Source organism: Babylonia areolata, chromosome 4 (genome assembly GCF_041734735.1).
Source record: "Babylonia areolata isolate BAREFJ2019XMU chromosome 4, ASM4173473v1, whole genome shotgun sequence".
In the NCBI taxonomy this organism is placed as follows: Eukaryota; Metazoa; Mollusca; class Gastropoda; order Neogastropoda; family Buccinidae; genus Babylonia; species Babylonia areolata.
The window spans coordinates 53,011,039-53,031,038 of NC_134879.1; the positions used below are offsets into that span (position 1 = coordinate 53,011,039).

The window sequence follows — 20,000 nt, forward strand, 5'->3', positions numbered from 1 at the left end:
CATTGTTTAAAGTGAACTCCTCTGTGTCATCTACTTTCCAAAAAGTTCGAAACATTCCTCTAAGTCTGTACGAATCTTTCAAAATCAGAAAAATTGCTGGTTCGTGTAAACCTTTAGAAAAAAAAAAAAAAAATTACGCGCTGAACTGCAGTGCAGTTTGATTTGTTGTTGTTGTTGTTTAACTATGTATTTTGATGCACACGTGTATCGTAATGTGATGTTTATAAACAAACAATGTTCACATGCACCTTCTAAAGGGGCCTGCGCCTGTGCATAAACCATCTCTCACTCTGTCTCTCTTTCTCTGTCTCTGTCTCTGTCTCTGTCTCTCTCTCTCTCTCTCTCTCTCTCTCTCTCTCTCTCTCTCCGAGTGTGTGTGTGTGTGTGTGTGTGTGTGTGTGTGTGTGTGTGTGTCCCTCTGTCTCTCCCACTCCCTCTCTCTGTCTCTCCCCCTCTCTGTGTCTCTCTCTCTGTCTCTCTCTCTGTCTCTCTCCCTCCCTGTCTCTCTCTGTCTCTCTCTGTGTCTCTGTCCCTCCCTCCCTCTCTGTCTCTCTCCCTCCCCCCTATCTCTCTCTGTCTTTCTCCCTCCCTCTCCCTCCCTCTCTCTCTCTCTCTCTACTTCTCTCTCTCCAACCCTTCTTCTCTTTTTTCTCCCCCTTCCAGTCTCTCTCACCCTTTCACTCACACTCGGTCTATCTTTCACTCACTGTACCCTCCAATTCTCACTCACCTACTCTCTCTTTCTCGCTACCCCCATGCCCCCTCTCTCTCTCTCATTCTGTCTACCAGCCCTCTCTTTCTCCCTCTCTCACTCTGTTTCCTCACCCCCTCCTCTCTCACCCCCTCCCCATCACTCTCTCTCTCTCTCTCTCTCTCTCTTTCTCTCTCTCTCTGTGTCTTTGCCAAATGGTTTTCGTTTATTTATTTATAGTCTGTTCATCTAAGATGATGATATTAAGACTGATGCCAAATGGTGTGGTTGTTGTTTTCACTGCTGTTGTTGTAGGCATCACTGTTTTTCTTTGTTTGTTGCTGTTGTTTAAATTAATTGTTTTGTGTGATAACTGCAGCCAATTTTGATATCGAGAATGAAACATCTCTGCGTGCGAATGAGACTATTCCACAAGTTTTGAAACCACGGGAAGTAGGTATACTAAACCAAATCTTCTTCTTCTTCTTCTACGTTCGTGGGCTGCAACTCCCACGTTCACTCATATGTACACGAGTGGGCTTGTATGTGCACAACCGTTTTTACCCCGCCATGTAGGCAGCCGTACTCCGTTTTCGGGGGTACTAAACCAAACGAAGGACGAGTAAAATTAAACCGTAAACGAGTGAACTGAACTACACGTAAAGACGCTTGGCTAGCATGTGAAAACTAAAAACAAAACGAACCAACACACAAACAAACAAAAAAAAACCAACAACAATGACTTTGTTGTAATTTTGACTCCTATTTTTTTGTTCTCTTTTTTTCCCCTCCACTAACATTCATCATGCAGAAATATCCTGACACTGTAATCATCATTTGGAATAAGCTTTCTGTCTTTTCATCCCACAAGCAACGCAAACTAAGAATGTTAACCGTAACACTGTTGTTATATTATTTTACAGTGCTAACCATGATACTCTCAGTAACACGTACAAAACTCCACAGTAAGGTGTGATAGTACAGCACTAATCGGTAACACTAACAAAGACCGAGGGAAAGAGAGAGAGAGAGAGAGAGAGAGAGAGAGAGAGAGAGAGGGACAGACAGACAAACAGACAGACAGACAGTAAAGATTGAGTCCGACACACAGAGAGGCAGAGAAAGTTGATTTGGGTGAATTTTGTTTTGTTTTTTGGGTCACACAGAAAGCTAAACAATGCTTTCTTTAAAAAAAAGAAAAAAGAAAAGAAAAAAAAAAGTTAATTAAAGCCCTTTCGCGCAAACTCGCAAATACACAACAAGTATTTTTTTTCCCCTTAGCAACTGACAGCATTATTGTCTATATCAGCAGACAAAATTTTATCGAAAAGAACTACAAATAGAAGAAGCCAATGATGTAAATTTCAACAACGTTTTTGGTTTATCTTTTTCTTCAGAAAGCAGTCATTGGAACTGAATGGAGTTTGGGTGGGCACTATATTATCTAGATAAACATTTTAGTCTGATGCTGTCAAAACAAAACGAAAACAAAACGAAAGCAAAACGAAAACAAGCAAACATTAACAACAAATAAAGGACACACAGCCAAATAGTGAAACTCATATATAGATCATCAGCAATGTCGTTTATGGGAGTATTTATCACAGATTCTTTCGTTTCTGGGTAAATTGTCAGAAACGTTGTTTATCAACAGGCAAAGCATTATTGAGACTGGATCGGAAAGGCGGAGGGGGACGGGGGTGGGGGGGGGGGCTGGGGGGGGGGGGGGGGGGGGGGGGGGGCGGGTTATAGAAACAGCACGTGCCTTTTGTCAGGAAAAAAAAAGAGCTCAGTCAGTGAGATGACAGCGGCGGAAGTCATCAGTTCGGTCCTTATCTCTTGTCATTACGTAGTGACCTCAGTCATCACTGGCACTGGCCACACGTATCGATGATTAAACCACATCTTTTGGGCATTAGGGAGACAAACATTAGATGCAAAGTATGAGGGAGACAACAAAGATCGGAGAGAGAGAGAGAGAGAGAGAGGGGCTTTTGTGGGTGGTTGAAATTGTGTCAGATGTTTTAAATTGCACATTCAGACATCGTTGAATTGGTGAAACCAAACACATGACATTTGACACACGTCACAACAGTCAAAGCACAGCGACGAGAAATCAAAGGGATTTGGTGTCTGTTTTGAATACGTCAGGTGTACAGCCAATATCGTGTATGTACAATATTGAACTGACGAAAATACGCGCAACACACCCAGATACTGCTGTTGAGGGGATCGAAGTATTAAGTGAAGATTACCTGAGAATAGGGGGCAGATAAAACATGAATAGAGAGACAGAAAGAGGTGTGTGTGTGTGTGTGTGTGTGTGTGTGTGTGTGTGTGTGTGTGTGTGTGTGTGTGTGTGTGTGTGTGTGTGTGTGTGTGTGTTGTGTGTGTGTGTGTGTGTGTGTGTGTGTGTGTGTGTGTGTGTGTGTGTGTGTGTGTGTGTGTGTGTGTGTGTGTGTGTGTGAGAGAGAGAGAGAGAGAGAGAGAGAGAGAGAGAGAGAGCGGAACATTTAAACACAAGGCGCTCGTAAAGAGCCTTTCGAATGTTTCGCCGAGCGCGTATGGGCGTAGGTATGTCAATGTACTCACGCTGTCCATTGGAGCGCCTGATAATGTTCTCCAGAAAGGTGTTCTGGGGGGCCACAAGGCCGCGTCTCGCCCCGGGCATACTGGGGGCTCTAGTTCACGACCACACACGGTAGAGCTGGAAGCCAGGTAACACCAAGGGCCGTTCCCACCTGCCCGCCATCACTGACAAGCCACACCGTCATCCTCTCATCACCTCCGTCATCATGTCCCCGCGGTGAGCGGCCATCACAGCTCCACAACACAACGGCACATCTTCACCTGTCCCAGTCCGGTAGAACGGCACCCCCCCCGTTTCACGTCAAATGTCAGCTGCTTCTTCGTTTTTCTTCCGTACACCTGACAGGTAAAAAAAAAAAAAAAGAACTTCATTTATCATTCACTGCCGAAAGCGAGGCAGTGCGCATGTCCGTGCTGATTATGCCGAGCGCGCAAATGCCTCCGCACATGGAGACTGGGAGTCTGGAACCACAGGGCCGTCGTCTCCTTGGCGACAGTTGACAGCGTCTACGTGGTGTGGTGGCGGCGTTGACAGAGAGCGCGAGAGCGGGGAGCTATTGATCGCCAGCGGCGACCCCAGATGACAAGGGTTTGCCTGAAAAAAGAAAACGAGGTGGGTTTCCATGTGGCAGGTAGCGTAGTGTCAGTCGCGCCGCCCAGCTACTGAACTTGTTGCGCGGCGCCATCCTCGATCCATCAGACCTTATCCCTCACCTACCTTCTTCTTTTCCTCCTCCGCAAAAAGACCTCTGAAAACTTCTCGTCACGGCGTCCCACTTCTAAATATTTCATCGTAATTGCTTTCATCGATCTCCGCCTCCTGATGCCACACTTCGTGTTCGACCTCCCACTTAGCTCAGCAGTTGGCAGTGGCGGTCGTTCATTGTTCAACTGGCGATGCAGGCCGAAAGGGGACGGTTCTGGCCACGGGTCGATGTTCGTGTGTCCGGCACCCACAGAGGACCTTACCTTTCCTCATTAGCGGAGTGTGTGTGTCTGGGAGGGGGGGCAGGGCGTGGGGGGGAGGGGGGGGCTGTGGGGGCACCCCCCTCACCCCCACCCCCTTCACACACACACACACACACACACACACACACACACACACACACACACACCTTAACTAAGGGATGTCCGGCAGGTAACCAGGCGTCTGTAGGAGGTGCGGCTGTTTATTTACTTCAGTGATCGGTGATGAAAGCAGTCCCGGTACGGCTCAGTCCTGTCCCTCACTAACACCGGCTGGAACAGTTCTTTGACTGAATGGCTTTGTTCCTGCCTGGTCTGGCTTCAGTCCAAAAGAGAAACAACAACAGTAACGACAATAATGATAACAACAACAACAGCAGCAGCAGCAGCAGCAGCAACAACAGCAATAATAATGATAATGATAACACTACAGTTTAGATCATGCGTATCACAATTTGTTGTTGTTTAGCATTTACTCGACACATTACATTATTCTTAGGAGGGGGGTCGCAATGTTCAAAACGAAACAAGGACAACTTTTCTGACTGGAATTCCGAAAGAAAAAGATGTGAACGCGTTTTTTCAAACCATCATACTGGATATCATTTTTAGATGGACAAGTCTAGCAATCATCATACTGAATACTTATTTTGGATGGACAAGTCTAGCGGTCAGCATTCAAGTTCAGTTCATGTTGTTCCTTGCCCAGTAAACGCTGATCACAAAGCCCATTTCAAGTCTGCTCAAGTGGCTTTTATTCACAACAGATTAACTGTCGAAATGAGGCAGAGAGAGAGAGAGAGAGAGAGAGTTATACAACGATCGCAATACATTGCTTTCTGTAAGTGAGAAAAAGGAATAAAAAAAAGGAAAGAAGGTATTAAGACAACTGCTTGCTTGGAGTTGCGTGCCTTTGTCCCACCAAGAGTTACAGTACCTGTTCGTCGTTCGATATCAGCACGCTGAAGCAGCGTGTCTTTAATCTGATATTGACAGGTCTGTATGAGCGCCAGAACGATTGATGAGTGTGCCGTATGGAGACCGTGTTTCTTTTCAAACTGCAACAAAACGACTTTGATCGATGCTGGTGCAGTGACAAGTTCATACATAACGCACAACAGTGAAATTGGTGGATTTTCCTAGGATGCATACACTGCTTCAGCGCAAAGCATTTTGCAGTGTTTTCGAACGAAGACATGCTATCTCCCTTCCTGTCTGTCTGTCATGTCTAAAATGTAAAATGTTACGTGTTTGTCTGATTGTGTATGTGTGCGTGCCTGAAACCTGATTGAATGAGACAGGACACGAATGATGAGCGCCCAATGGCAGCCATCAATCGGCTCTACACAGGTAGGCAGCCTGTTGTGCAAATGACCTCGTGTTTGTAAAGGGCTTAGAGCTTGGTCTCCGACCGAGGATAGGCGCTATATAAGTATCCATATCAATCAATCAATCAATGAAAAAAAAAGAAGGCAAAACTAACCACAACAATTTTAAACAGTCTGAAAAGACATCGATTCATTCATTTTACAAGACAGAATTAAATGATTCCGTCTTCCAATTAAAGAGAGAGAGAGAGCATTGATTCCGTTCCACCTATGACAAACAAGAATCATAATTGCGAATCTTTTGATATATATATATATATATATATATATATATATATATATATATATATATATATGCATCTATTCATGAACACGATTATGATTCTTGTTTTCCCCATGCAAGTTCCAGTGTTCTACTTTCATCGCCTCCTTTGTATTTACAGTACGCTTCTGGATGAGTTCTTGTAAGTTCTCTCTCACTCTCTCGTTCTCAGCTTGTCCACCCGCTTACCTGTCTCGGCGTCTATATGGTGAGGGACGTGGTGGGTGAGGTGTGGGGGGGTGGGGGATGGTTTGATGACATGCCTTTTTTCTTTGTCCGCGTCAACAAGTGCGGGGTATGGTTCATTTCATTTCCCTGTTTTCTCTTTGGACATAGGTCTAGTATTCAAGTAATCCCTTTACTAACCATACAATTCGATATATTAAAAAAAAGAAGTTACAAGTGAGGTATGATGATGATGATGATGATGATAATAATAATAATGATGATGATGATGATAATGATAATAATGACGATAATAATAATGATGATGATGATAATAATAACGATAATAATGATAATAGTGATAATAATGATCATGATGATGGTGATGATGATGATGATAATAATAATAATAATAATAATAATAATAATAATAATGAAAACAATAACAATAATAATAAATTAAGAAGAAGAAATAATAGTAGTAGTAGTAGTAGTCACAGTCGCAGCAACAACAGCAGCAGCAGCAGCACAAACATTGCAGTGAAGACATAAACAGTACAGATACCGGCACCAACATGTTTCTTTTCGGAAGGCATTGTGTGTTCAAACTGCGGGACACACCCCTTCAAAGTAACGTAACCCTCCCCCCCCCCCCCCCCCATGCCCAACGAACCAAGACCATTGAACAATCTGACGACGGGCGCAATCGCCGAATGGTGAAAGCGTTGGACTTTCAATCTGAGGGTCCCGGGTTTGAATCACAGTGACGGCGCCTGGTGGGTAAAGAGTGGAGATTTTTACGATTGTTTTGTTGTTTTGTTGTTTTTTTGTTTGTTTGTTTGTTTTGTTTTGTTGTTGTTTTTTTTTTTTTGGGGGGGGGGTTGGGGGGGTAGTCTTCGTAGTGCTTCTTTGTTTTGGTCCGTCTTTTAGAGGAAGGGCTGGGTGTGCAAGAACATGTGCGTTGCTTCATCTGTTACCTTCGTGAATAAAGAATGTGTCTTGCTCTCTCTCTCTGTGTCTCTGTGTCTCTGTCTCTCATGTCTCTGTCTGTCTGTCTGTCTTTCTCTTTCATTCACTCAGTCTCTTCTTTTCAAAGAGACATAGCAATGGAAATGCTTACAATCCGTCATCCTGATTCACGACTGTAAAAAAAAAAAAATAAAATAATAATAATTCTTTTTTTTAAATCCCTCCCCCTCCACCTTCTCTCATCCCACTATTGTGATTTTCTTTCTCGCTGCGGATGTTCAGAAAACTTTGTACTTCACGATACATTCAGCGTTCCGTGGACCGGGAGGGTGATTAAAAGTGATTCTGGATTGATTTTCCGGAAGCACCAGTAGTTAGGCCCACGGGGGAACGAACATGTCCACGGGGATCTCATCAAGTGCTGATGCACAGAATCTATGATGGGGAAATGTTCGCTGTGGTTTGGAATAGAAGCGGTTTGGCCATTGAAAAGATTTTTTGAGCGAAGTACATACATACATACACGATTTGGAAATCAAACATTAAATCATCTCCATCAACCCAGCCCTCCTCCTCCAGATAAAGGTATTGATAGACAGACATACAGACAGACAGACACATGCATTGCCGAAATAGATAAATGAATGGATGACTGGGTATATAATTCGCTAAGTAAATCAATAATTCAATCAATCAATCAAGCAAATTTAGCTGCACTTTAATCTATTTTGCTCATTATCCTCCCTCCCTCCCTCCCTCCCACCCCCAGCCCTCTCTCTCTATACAATTATACTGCAAAGGAATGAAATATTCAAACACACTGGTTGCAACCATTTTCTTTTGAAAAACATCTCTTTCAGAAATCAAAGAAAGCTCCAAGGCAAGATATGTTCTTGTTAACTTGTGCACTGACGCATGCTCGAAAACGAACTGCCTTCAAGATTTGTAGAAGAAACAGAGAGAGAGAGAGAGAGAGAACACTGAAATATTCAATGTCATTAGCTGTACAGCTCTAGTGACAAGGGAGTCGAGAGAGAGAGAGAGAGAGAGAGAGAGAGAGAGAGAGAGAAAAAACAAACTCAGAACTTAGAATGGTTTAATTGTAGAGGCCTCTGGCCCATTACAATGGGGTGAAGAAATGCACAAAATGACAGATACTATTATGTTCTCTTCACGTTGTCTGTACAGCTGTGTCGTCAGTCTAGTGCTTTATACACAAATATTGCTAGTCTTTAAGTCAAATGTCCATTCGTGTTTGACATCAGAGGGGTAAATCTGAATAATGACGGTTGACGATAGAATTTATTAGGAATCAATTCATCTCTAAGGGTTTTATATTGGGGCAAATCAAAAGAAAGTGGATTTCAAATTCGATACAGTTTTTGCAAAAAAGGACAGTTATGACTGCCCTCATCTGTTGTCGCATTAAAGTTTATGAAGTGGCCATTCAACGGTGATATTCCTACCCTGAGCCTTGTAACTGCCTTTCTGATATGAATGTTTGGAATTTGCCAAAGATATGCATTTGCAGACAACTCGTAATTACAATGGAGTCTCCAGTCGGACCGACGGACGAGTAGGCAGGCAGGCTTATCTGTCGGTGTGTGTCCTCATATGGGAGTAGAGGCCGATTCTGGATGTACAGCACTTCCCACAGGTGTTGCAAGGAAAAACGTCTCCAGAAGTTGAGCCCTGCTTCCTTCGCTCGCGCTTCTCCTTAATGGCCAGCGTCACCCTTGTTTTCAAACGTCTTTATGCCACTAGAGCACAGCATCCAGAGCGGTCAAGGACATCTGTTTCCCAGGGAGCGATTTCTGTGTCACGGGCTTTGAGGTTTGTCTTCAAGGTGCCCTTGAAACGCTTGCAGGGTCTTCCAAGTTCGCGGTGGCCTTCCCTCAGCTGGCCATACAAGAGCATCTTCGGGATCCTGCTGTCTGTCATGCGGACAACGTGTCCTGTCCAGCGTAGCTGGCACTGGATCGGCAGGCTTTCGATGCTGGGCAGGCCGCTCCTCTCTAGGACCTGGAGGTTGGAGACCCTGTCTTGCCACTTTATGCCGTGGATCTTTCGTAGGCATCTCTGCTGAAACAGCTCAAGTTGTTGAATGTGACGGCGATACGTCGTCCATTGTTTCACAGCAGTGGTCAGCACAACAGCTCCATACTGTGAGTAAACATAGTAGAAATCGTGGTCATTGAGAGTTGCATGCCAGTCCTCAACGGTGACATTCCAACTCTGAACCTTGTTAATACCTTTCTAATATGCAGTGCTTGGAATTTGGCAAAGATATGCACTTACAGACAACTCGTAATTAAACTGTGAGTAAACATAGTAGAAATCGTGGTCATTGAGAGCTGCGTGCCAGTCTTGGGTAAAACAATCAATAAGTCGATGTCTAAATTCAGTAATGAATAATCTTATGTTACCAACCCCTTGTGCTTCCCATACAATTTCGAAACCAAAATTAAAGAGAACATGACGTACTTCACAGGCCCAAGTTGTGTAGTTCCCATTTTGTAGATTTATCAACATACTGTATGCTTTTCTGGAAAGTCTATGGTTATCAAATGAAACAAGTCTGAGCCAAAATGTAACACACCGTACAAATGTGTTTACATAATTATAGCGGATAACGTCCAGTTTCTCCATACATTAAATGTCTAGGAGTTATAACAGTAACTCCAAGGAATTTCTTAACAGTGAACAAATGTACCCTCTCAGTTATTTCTTGATTACCCGAAATACTCCACACACACACACACACACACACACACACACACACACACACACACACACACACAGAGAGAGAGAGAGAGAGAGAGAGAGAGAGAGATTCTATAAATGTGATTAGGACACGCTTGACTTTGGGGATAGCAAATAAGGCGAGGTAAAGAAAGCTGGAAATAGCCAATCACCCGTTCATTGACAGTTTATGACGTGATCTCGAGCTTAACGGGCACATCGGAACAGATTTCCAGTGCAATCAAGATTTAGCAGGTGGGGAGATTTTTCGATTTCCGATACTTGAAAGGAAGAATTTCCGGTCCGTAGTCGTATTGGATTGGATTGGTTTGCGTTGCGTTGTGTTGCGTTGCTTTGTTTTGGTTTTTTTAGCTGTATTAATTGCGTTGCGTGTGCTGTGTTGCGCTTTATTGTGTTGTGCTGTGCTATGGTGTGCCGGGGGTGGGGGAGAGGGGTCGGGGGTGGGGTGGGTGGGGGGATATGTGTGTGTGGGTGGGTGCGTGCGTGTATGTGTGTGTGAATGTGCGGCGCGTGTGTGTGTTTCCGTGTATTCGTTCACATATTTATCACAATTGTTATTCATATTCTTTTTTTCTATATTTATTTTTTTTATCTTTATTTATGTCTTTGTCTTTGTCTATTAATTTTTTTTTTTTAAATATCATGTACCAATTCTATTTTGTATTTCAAATCATTAATTCAATGACATGTCCATTTATTTGTTTATGTAATTTATTGTACATAGTTTTATTTTATTTTTACCCCAGGTCTGACACAGCGCGTTGGGTTACGCTGCTCGTCAGGCATCTCCTTAACTCACTCAGTACGGCCAGTCCTCTCTTCTCCTCTACACAGACCCCTCGGATGTCCAGTGGGTGTCTGAATGACCCAACCTTTAGCTTCCGTCGTCAGAAATGTGGTATTCTTTGTCAACATTCACCTCTTCAGTATAAAGAGCCTTCCGCTTGCAATATTTTGAGGATGGTAATTGGGCTGAAACGCTGTGAACGTCGTCTCTTTCGCCGTTCGTATGGAGAGAGTTAACGGATGTGGTGCAGCGAATACGGATTTGTCCGAACGCAGTGACGCCTCTCTGAGTAACTGAAGTGAACGGAGTCGAAACCGTTGTGCCGTGTTATATTGTGCTGTTTTGTTTTATTTTGTGCTGTGCTGTGCTGTGTCGTGTTATAGTGCGCTGTTTTGTTTTATTGTGTGCTGTGCTGTGACATGTCGTGTTGTGCACTGCTGTGCTGTGCTGTGTTGCTGTGCAGTGCTGTGTTGTTTTTGTTTTGTGCTATACTGCACTGTGTCGTGGTGTGTTGTGTGTACTGTACTATACTGCACTGTGTCGTGGTGTGTTGTTTTGTGCTGTACTATACTGCACTGTGTCGTGGTGTGCTGTTTTGTGCTGTACTATACTGCACTGTGTCGTGGTGTGTTCTGTGTGCTGTACTATACTGCACTGTGTCGTGGTGTGTTCTGTGTGCTGTATACTATACTGCACTGTGTCGTGGTGTGTTCTGTGTGCTGTATACTATACTGCACTGTGTCGTGATGTGTTCTTTGTGCTGTACTATACTGCACTGTGTCGTGGTGTGTTCTGTGTGCTGTACTATACTGCACTGTGTCGTGGTGTGTTCTGTGTGCTGTATACTATACTGCACTGTGTCGTGGTGTGTTCTGTGTGCTGTATACTATACTGCACTGTGTCGTGGTGTGTTCTGTGTGCTGTATACTATACTGCACTGTGTCGTGGTGTGTTCTTTGTGCTGTATACTATACTGCACTGTGTCGTGGTGTGTTCTTTGTGCTGTACTATACTGCACTGTGTCGTGGTGTGTTCTGTGTGCTGTATACTATACTGCACTGTGTCGTGATGTGTTCTTTGTGCTGTACTATACTGCACTGTGTCGTGGTGTGTTCTGTGTGCTGTACTATATACTACACTGTGTCGTGGTGTGTTCTTTGTGCTGTATACTATACTGCACTGTGTCGTGGTGTGTTCTGTGTGCTGTACTATATACTGCACTGTGTCGTGGTGTGTTCTGTGTACTGTATACTATACTGCACTGTGTCGTGGTGTGTTCTGTGTGCTGTATACTATACTGCACTGTGTCGTGGTGTGTTCTGTGTGCTGTATACTATACTGCACTGTGTCGTGGTGTGTTCTGTGTGCTGTACTATACTGCACTGTGTCGTGGTGTGTTCTTTGTGCTGTATACTATACTGCACTGTGTCGTGGTGTGTTCTGTGTGCTGTACTATACTGCACTGTGTCGTGGTGTGTTCTGTGTGCTGTACTATACTGCACTGTGTCGTGGTGTGTTCTGTGTGCTGTACTATACTGCACTGTGTCATGGTGTGTTCTGTGTGCTGTACTATACTGCACTGTGTCGTGGTGTGTTCTTTGTGCTGTATACTATACTGCACTGTGTCGTGGTATGTTCTGTGTGCTGCACTATACTGCACTGTGTCGTGGTGTGTTCTGTGTGCTGTATACTATACTGCACTGTGTCATGGTGTGTTCTGTGTGCTGTACTATACTGCACTGTGTCGTGGTGTGTTGTTTTGTGCTGTACTATACTGCACTGTGTCGTGGTGTGTTCTGTGTGCTGTATACTATACTGCACTGTGTCGTGGTGTGTTCTTTGTGCTGTACTATATTGCACTGTGTCGTGGTGTGTTTTGTGTGCTGTATACTATACTGCACTGTGTCGTGGTGTGTTTAGTGTGCTGTACTATACTGCACTGTGTCGTGGTGTGTTCTGTGTGCTGTATACTATACTGCACTGTGTCGTGGTGTGTTCTGTGTGCTGTATACTATACTGCACTGTGTCGTGGTGTGGTCTGTGTGCTGTACTATACTGCACTGTGTCGTGATGTGTTCTGTGTGCTGTATACTACACTGCACTGTGTCGTGGTGTGTTCTTTGTGCTGTAGGATACTATACTGCACTGTGTCGTGGTGTGTTCTGTTTGCTGTACTATACTGCACTGTCACGGTGTCGTGGTGTGTTCTGTGTGCCGTACTATACTGCACTGTGTCGTGGTGTGTTCTGTGTGCCGTACTATACTGCACTGTGTCGTGGTGTGTTCTGTGTGCTGTATACTACACTGCACTGTGTCGTGATGTGTTCTTTGTGCTGTATACTATGCTGCACACTGTCGTGGTGTGTTCTTCGTGCTGTACTATACTGCATTGTGTCGTGATGTGTTCTGCTGTGTTGTCGTGTCCGGGATGTTTCGTGCTGTATTCTTGTGAGTCGAGTTGTGTTGTGTTGTAGGTATAACTGTACCGTGTTATGTTGTATTGTGTTGTAACTACCTTATATATATATATATATATATATATATAGTCTCTCTTCTCTCAATTTTACAAATTTCTCGGACTTCCCCTGTAAAATTGACGAGACACAAAGTGGTTTACATCTATCAGTACTGTGACCTGTCTCGTCAGTACTGGGCCAGTACTGTACGGTGTGAAGGGCGAACTTTCTTGCATGGATGAATAAGTGAGGAAGTGTGCGGGACCAACTATAGAAAGATGGAAAGAGGGAAGCCCAAGAGATTGTTGGACCAAGTATGGTTATTGTCAGTCACAGGACACGTGAGAGTGGAGAGGCGGGTTCAGAAGGGGGGGAGTATCAGTGGGGGGCGGAAATGGGAACTGAGATTACCGCTAAGGGAAATAACTTCGGTCTCTGCGTCGCCAATATCCGCTTTTGCAAAGTGGGTGATCATGGAATCGGCTGTGGGAAATGGAAGCTGTGAGCAAAGAGAGGTAGAGGTGGGAATGTGGAAGGTTGGTAAGGGAGAAAGGCGTGTGTGTGTGTGTGTGTGTGTGTGTGTGTGTGTGTGTGTGTGTGTGAGGGGTAGGGGGTATTGTTATTGCTTGCAAAGTCCTATTTTTAGCATCCTAAAATCAGGAGCCTATTTCATCGGCAATTTTTGTGCATGTATGAAACGTTATTACCATTGGTAGATGTTGTAATCCATTTTCAGTGGATTTCGACTCTTATTTTGTACGTTATTTTACTCAGTTTTTGATACGGATTCAGTCACTTAACTGACGTGCCAGCATCATGCTTTTTCTGCCTTTGGTCCCACAAACCATGAACATGTAACAGATGCGATAATTCAGGACGTTAGAATAGGTTCTTGCTTTTAACGCTGTTGTTGTTGTTGTTGTTGTTCTTCTTCTTCTTCTTCTTCTTCTTGTACTTTTTGTTAATGTTTTTGTTGCTTTTGCTTTATTTTGCAGTATTCTCCGATTTTTGCCCTTCCCTATAACAGCTTTATTGGCCAGCTCATTTTCGTTTAAACAAACATAACAAGGTACCCAGCAAAATAGTGTATCCGTGTTTTTGATTGATATTATAGTACAATAGATAATTTATTTCAAGAAATGATCAGTTCAAGTTTTGAAGTATATCTGTTCGTATTTTAGTTTAGCGTCTTTTCACTATTAGTGATAAATATTATATCTGTAAACATGTGTTCGTGAGCTCACGCGAGCGCGTGTGTGTGTGTGATTGTAGGCGTGTTTGAGCGCAGGAGCGTACATATATGCGCGCTTGCGTGCGTGGATGAGTGTCTGTCTGTCTTCCTGTCAGACTGTCTTCCTGTACGTCTGTCTGCCTGTCAATCCGGTATCCATCTATCGGAAAAAGAAAGACGGAAGAGAGCTGGGGAGATGAGGGCGGGGAGGGAGGAGGCACACTCCACGACCGATGGAGCTAAGAGAGAAACAGCTCTTGATTCCTCGATCCGCCCCCCCCTACCCCCACCCACTCCCACCTCAACCACCATCCCATCCCCACGGACGTCATCAGGGGTGGGGATGTGGAGTGCGTCGCAGAAGAACTGTCGTCATCAGGCCGGATCTAGAACCAGCAGTCGCCGTCGGTGCCGTTTTTGCTTTCTTGCAGGAGGTCTGCAGTGTTGCGTCAGCAAATCAGCAGTGTTTCTTCTGGATGTCTCCAGCGGAGGTTGACGTGCGACGCGACACCAAAAGAGTGGTCCTTTTATGGGGATGGGTAGCTAGGTGGATGGATGAATGAGCTGATAGATAAGTCGGTTAGTAGTTAGATGGACATCTAGGTAGGTAGGTAGGAAAGTAGGTAGAGGGACGGACAGTTAGGCATGCATGCATGCATTCCTACCTACCTACCTACCTATCTACCAACCCACTCACGCTCCTCTCACCGGCGTTTTCGGTTTTGCTGTTGTTGAACAGCAGGAATCACACGCGAGCCATGAGGCCTCTACCTCTTGTAGGACATTGATGTAATTCTTTCCTTTACTTATTTTCTTCGAGACGTCGCAGTTCTCGGACCTAGCCTGCGGAGAGACGCAGCGAGCTGACACACCGACACGTACCAACACGTGAGACACGGTGCTTCCTTGTCGCAGCTTTCCTTCCCTCCATGTCGTCAGCTGAAGTCCGGTATAAGCCGCCTCTTGTTGCTGCTGTCCTTGTCGTTGTTGCTGCTGTGTTGTTGTTTTTTATGGTGATGACATTGTGTCCATCAGTTCACGCACAGTAGACCTATGTTTGTTTCCTTTCGTTTCCACGAAGGAAGTAGCAGAATGATTAAGACGCTCATCTGCCAAGACAGTGTCCGTGAGTGTCTGAGTTCCAGTTAGGGTCTCGCCCTTTCTCCCAGGTTTGACTGGAAGAGTCCAGCTGATCGAGGGTCTGGTTATTCAGACCAGACGATAAACCGAGGTCCCGTGTGCAGCACGCGCTTGGCACACTGAAAAAGAACCCATGGCAACAATCGTGTTGTCCTCTGGCCAAATTCCGTTGAAGAAATCCACTCTGATAGGCGCACAAATGTTTATGTGCATGCACTCAAAAGCCTGACAAAAGCGCGTTGGGTTATGCTGCTGGTCAGGCATCTGCCAAGCAGATGCGGTGTAGCGTGGATGGGTTTGTCCGAGCGCAGTGACGCTTCATTTAGAAACTGAAATTGAAGCTCACCTGTGTGGCGCTGTCCCTTCTAAACGTTTCCTCTGTTCCGCAGTGTGTGTGTGTGTGTGTGTGTGTGTGTGTGTGTTTATTTTGGGAGTGTGGAGTGGGGGGCGGAGGGGGGGAGGGGGAGTAAGTGGGTAGAATTCTTTCCATTCCGAAATGGCTGTATATATTAACCCCTTGACTGCTAAACTTCAGTGAGATCAGCTCAGTGTTGCTTGAGGAATCTGAAGTGCAGTCACTGTCTTTTTTGTTGTTGTTGTTGTTGTTTTTTTTGTTGTTTTTTTTATCTGTACTTATATACAATGAACGCGCGCGCGCACACACACACACACACACACACACACACACACACACACACACACACACACAGATATAGATGTATACTAGACGGGCGCAATAACCGAGTGGTTAAAGCGTTGGACTGTCAGTCTGAGGGTCCCGGGTTCGAATCACGGTGACGGCGCCTGGTGGGTAAAGGGTGGAGATTTTTACGATCTCCCAGGTCAACATATGTGCAGACCTGCTAGTGCCTGAACCCCCTTCGTGTGTATATGCAAGCGGAAGATCAAATACGCACGTTAAAGATCCTGTAATCCATGCCAGCGTTCGGTGGGTTATGGAAACAAGAACATACCCAGCATGCACACCCCGAAAACGGAGTATGGCTGCCTACAGGGCGGGGTAAAAATGGTCATACACGTAAAAGCCCACTCGTGTGCATACGTTGCAGCCCACGAACGCAGAAGAAGAAGAAGATGTATACACACACACACACACACACACACACACACACACACACACACACACACACAAGATATATATATATATATATATATATATATATAGATAGATAGATAGATAGATATGTGTGTGTGTGTGTGTGTGTGTGTGTGTGTGTGTGTGTGTGTGTGTCACGGTAAGCTCCCATAACAGAAGTGTTAAATACATCAAAGAAAAGGTTTACAACGCACAGTGAACAGTGAATGTAGTGCAGTCGGTCTGGGCGTGTCCAGTGACTCGTGACTTTGATAAGGACTGCAGTGACAAATCTCTTGACATCATCCTGTATGCGGCATGTGGTCGTGTATGAGTGTCAAAGGGAAATGGTATGGATCACTGTAATGGCCAGCATTGTATATAATGCATCAGATGGGCAGTTTTCGCCTTCATAATAATTGTTTGTCCTGGGGTGCAAGATTCACTTGGGTAAGGAATGAATCTGTATTTCCTTCTGAATGTCCAACTATGATATTTCTGTTGCCCTTTTTTTCTTTTTTCTTTTTTTTTTTTTTTTGGTTAAAAAAAGATTAATCACACATTAATCCTGATCCAGCTCTCGCGTCCGTGAAATCTGTTTCGAGGGTGGTGGATTCTACATGTCTTGTTACATATTCACACATGTACATTGCCCAGGAAACCTCACCCTCACCCTCCCCCCCTCCACACACACACACGCACATACACACACTCCCAACCGCCCCACCCCTTACCCTACCACCCCACACAATACATCTCATGACCCAGGTCCATCCATCATCATCTCACACACACAGATCTACACACACGCGTCAGTCACCGCGTACTGCGCATGTCCGACCCCTCACCACGCGAATGACGTGAGGATGACGGGGTGGCACTCTCTCTCTCTCTCTCTCTCTATATATATATATCTGTATCAACGTGTGCTCTCTGGCAACAAGCACAACCCCTCTCGCCCATCCACCCACCTCCGACCCCCACCCACACCCCACCACCCACCCTCCCAGCACCAGACAGCCGTGATGCTGAACATTAGTTGTTGGGAGCCGCCAGGGCGTGCGGACCACTTCATTAGCGGCAACAAGCCCGCCAAGCTCCGCCCGGGCTCCCCAAAGCACACACAGGGGGAAGCGATGCCCGGAGCAGATCCAAATTAAGCCTCAACTCACCATCCCCCCCCCCCCCCCCCACCAACCCTCCTCCCCGATCCGCCCCCCCCCCCCCTTCCCGTCCCATTCCCTCCCCCTCCACAAGCTCCAGAGCCTCGCGGCCGGTAAGCTAGCCAGCCACCCGGACAAAGCAATGTCCATTAAGTGTGACGAGTCCTCCTCTTGTTCCATCGATTAGGCCGGGGGGGTGCCAGTCGTTGCACTAAGTCCCAGGGGTCTACTTTTTTAGGCTTTTAGTTTTCTTTTTTGGGGGGTGGGTGGGTGGGGGGTGTGGGGGATGGATGGGTTGGGCTGCACTGCCCCACCCTCTCCCCCCCACACACCCACCCAGTTCCCCCATTGTTCGATATTCTATCTCGACAAGCATCGTGTGAAATGTACGGCCAGTCTCGTGGGAACTGGGGTTCGTGTGGGTATGAGAGTAAGAGAGCCTGACAGAGCGAGAGATGAATCAATCTAGAACGGGGCAGCAGCATGTTGGTGCAGTTGCAGCCACTTCAGTTGCTGTTGTGTAGAAACGGCGAGTGGTATTAGTCAGTATGAACAAGAAGTGTGTTTTAGCTTAGTTTAACGTCTTTTCACTGTTTAGTGATATTAGACGAGGGGGATGGGGGGAGGGGGGGTATGCGCATGGGAGATGAGGTGTGGGGTACATGAGAAGAGGTGGTGGGATGACTGTAGTGAGCAGTAGAAAGCGAAAGCTACGAAGGACTGTATTGACAGTGAACTATAAAATGAATTATAACAGTGAGTTAATCATCCATATTGTAACAGTGAGAAGCATGCTTATCATAACAGTAGTGTGTGTGTGTGTGGGAGAGAGAGAGTATTATTGGCATTGACAACACTACCATTTGCCAAGGGGGACAGTTGTGAACAGACAAAGACGCCGAAATGTGGCGAAATAAACATGTTTGCTCAGCGTAAAAAAACAAACAAAACAAAAAAACCAGCAACAAAGAGAGAGGAAACACAAACGGCAACTGTGAATGTGAACACCGACTCACATTTATACTTTCTTAATTAAAGGGTAGCCTGGTTGTATGCAATGCAACCGTAACGTTTACATTCTGAGGCATGTTCATGGAATGGGCACACACACATATGCTCACAATACACTCAGTACACGCTCGCATACGCACACACGTTTGTATTGGTTATCCAGCATTTATCAATGCCTTGCACAAGGCAAATGATGATGATGATAATGGCAGCAGCAGTAGCAGCAATGGTCATGATGATGATCATGATGATGATGAACAGCAGCAGCAGCAGTGGTCATTTGCAGTGTATCTTATATAAAGAACAGTAATGCTCAAGGTACATTACACGAGTGCCAGTATCATGACACACATTAACTCTCTCCATACGAACGGCGAAAGAGACGACGTTGACAGCGTTTCACCCCAGTTACCATCATCAAAATATTGCAAGCGGAAGGCTCTTATACTGAAGAGGTGAATGTTGACAAAGAATACCACAATTCTGACGACGGAAGCTAAAGGTTGGGTCATTCAGACACCCACTGGACATCCGAGGGGTCTGTGTAGAGGAGAAGAGAGGACTGGCCGTACTGAGTGATTTAAACAATAAACACAAGTAAGGCTCCAGACATCCCCCAACCAGCTGCTGATGGGCTCGGTTGAGAAAGCAACTCCAAGTTGTCAGCAAGAAAAAAACAACAAAAAACAACCCTCCCCCCCCCCCCCCCCCCCCCAAAAAAAAAAAAAAAACCCGTTTACGTCACATGTCAAACTTCTGCATTACCCCCACCCCACCCCCGCAATCTCTTCCTCCCAGTCCACCCTGATCACCGTACTCCGAACACCAGTCTGTCAGTCAGCACCCAGCGTTCAGCTTCGTCAACTGAACAACACCCACACCTGTATCGACACGGGGGAGTATTGACGCGGGGGAGTATCGACACGGGGGAGTATCGGGCTGACCCCGCTGTAAACGCCGGAAGAGAGCGATGGACTCCAGTGACTGAGATGGGCGGCGAGAAAGTCGAGCTTATAATCCCGCTGGAGATCCAAACTCTTAGTATCTAGCATTATGTAGACTTCCAGCCCTAAGATAAACGACGTGAAACTGAACAGACTTACATCCCCCCACCCCACACCCACGCCCCCTCCTTCTCTCCACCTCCCCCCTCCATGACAATGTTCGACGTCCAGTTTAAGACGTTAATTGATAAATACGAGTGGGGATAACACAATGACTTAAGTTTTTGAATATGATTATTATTATTTTTTTTTTAAGAAACTAAACATTTTTTTGTTGTTGTCTTTTTTCTAATTTGGGGTTGGGATGGATACATAGCTT

General features: G+C 45.3%; 2 protein-coding genes across 3 annotated transcripts in view; one reads left to right on the forward strand and one right to left on the reverse strand.

The window, feature by feature from the left end:
• Nucleotides 1-3,549, reverse strand: part of LOC143281491 (voltage-gated delayed rectifier potassium channel KCNH1-like) — a 105,813-nt gene extending 102,264 nt beyond the window's left edge. The window contains exon 1 of the mRNA XM_076586700.1: nucleotides 3,284-3,549. Within this exon, the coding sequence (XP_076442815.1) occupies nucleotides 3,284-3,362 (79 nt within the window). The 5' untranslated portion in view covers nucleotides 3,363-3,549. The remainder of the gene's footprint in view (nucleotides 1-3,283) is intronic.
• Nucleotides 1-20,000, forward strand: part of LOC143281307 (lysosomal-trafficking regulator-like) — a 190,077-nt gene that overhangs the window by 34,866 nt on the left and 135,211 nt on the right. The window contains exon 1 of one of the 2 annotated variants that reach the window (XM_076586489.1): nucleotides 10,826-10,878. The exons of the other annotated variant lie outside the window; for it this stretch is intronic. The gene's annotated coding sequence lies outside the window, so the exon portion shown is untranslated. Of the gene's footprint in view, nucleotides 1-10,825; nucleotides 10,879-20,000 lie in introns of those variants that run through there. 2 annotated transcript variants of the gene reach the window in all.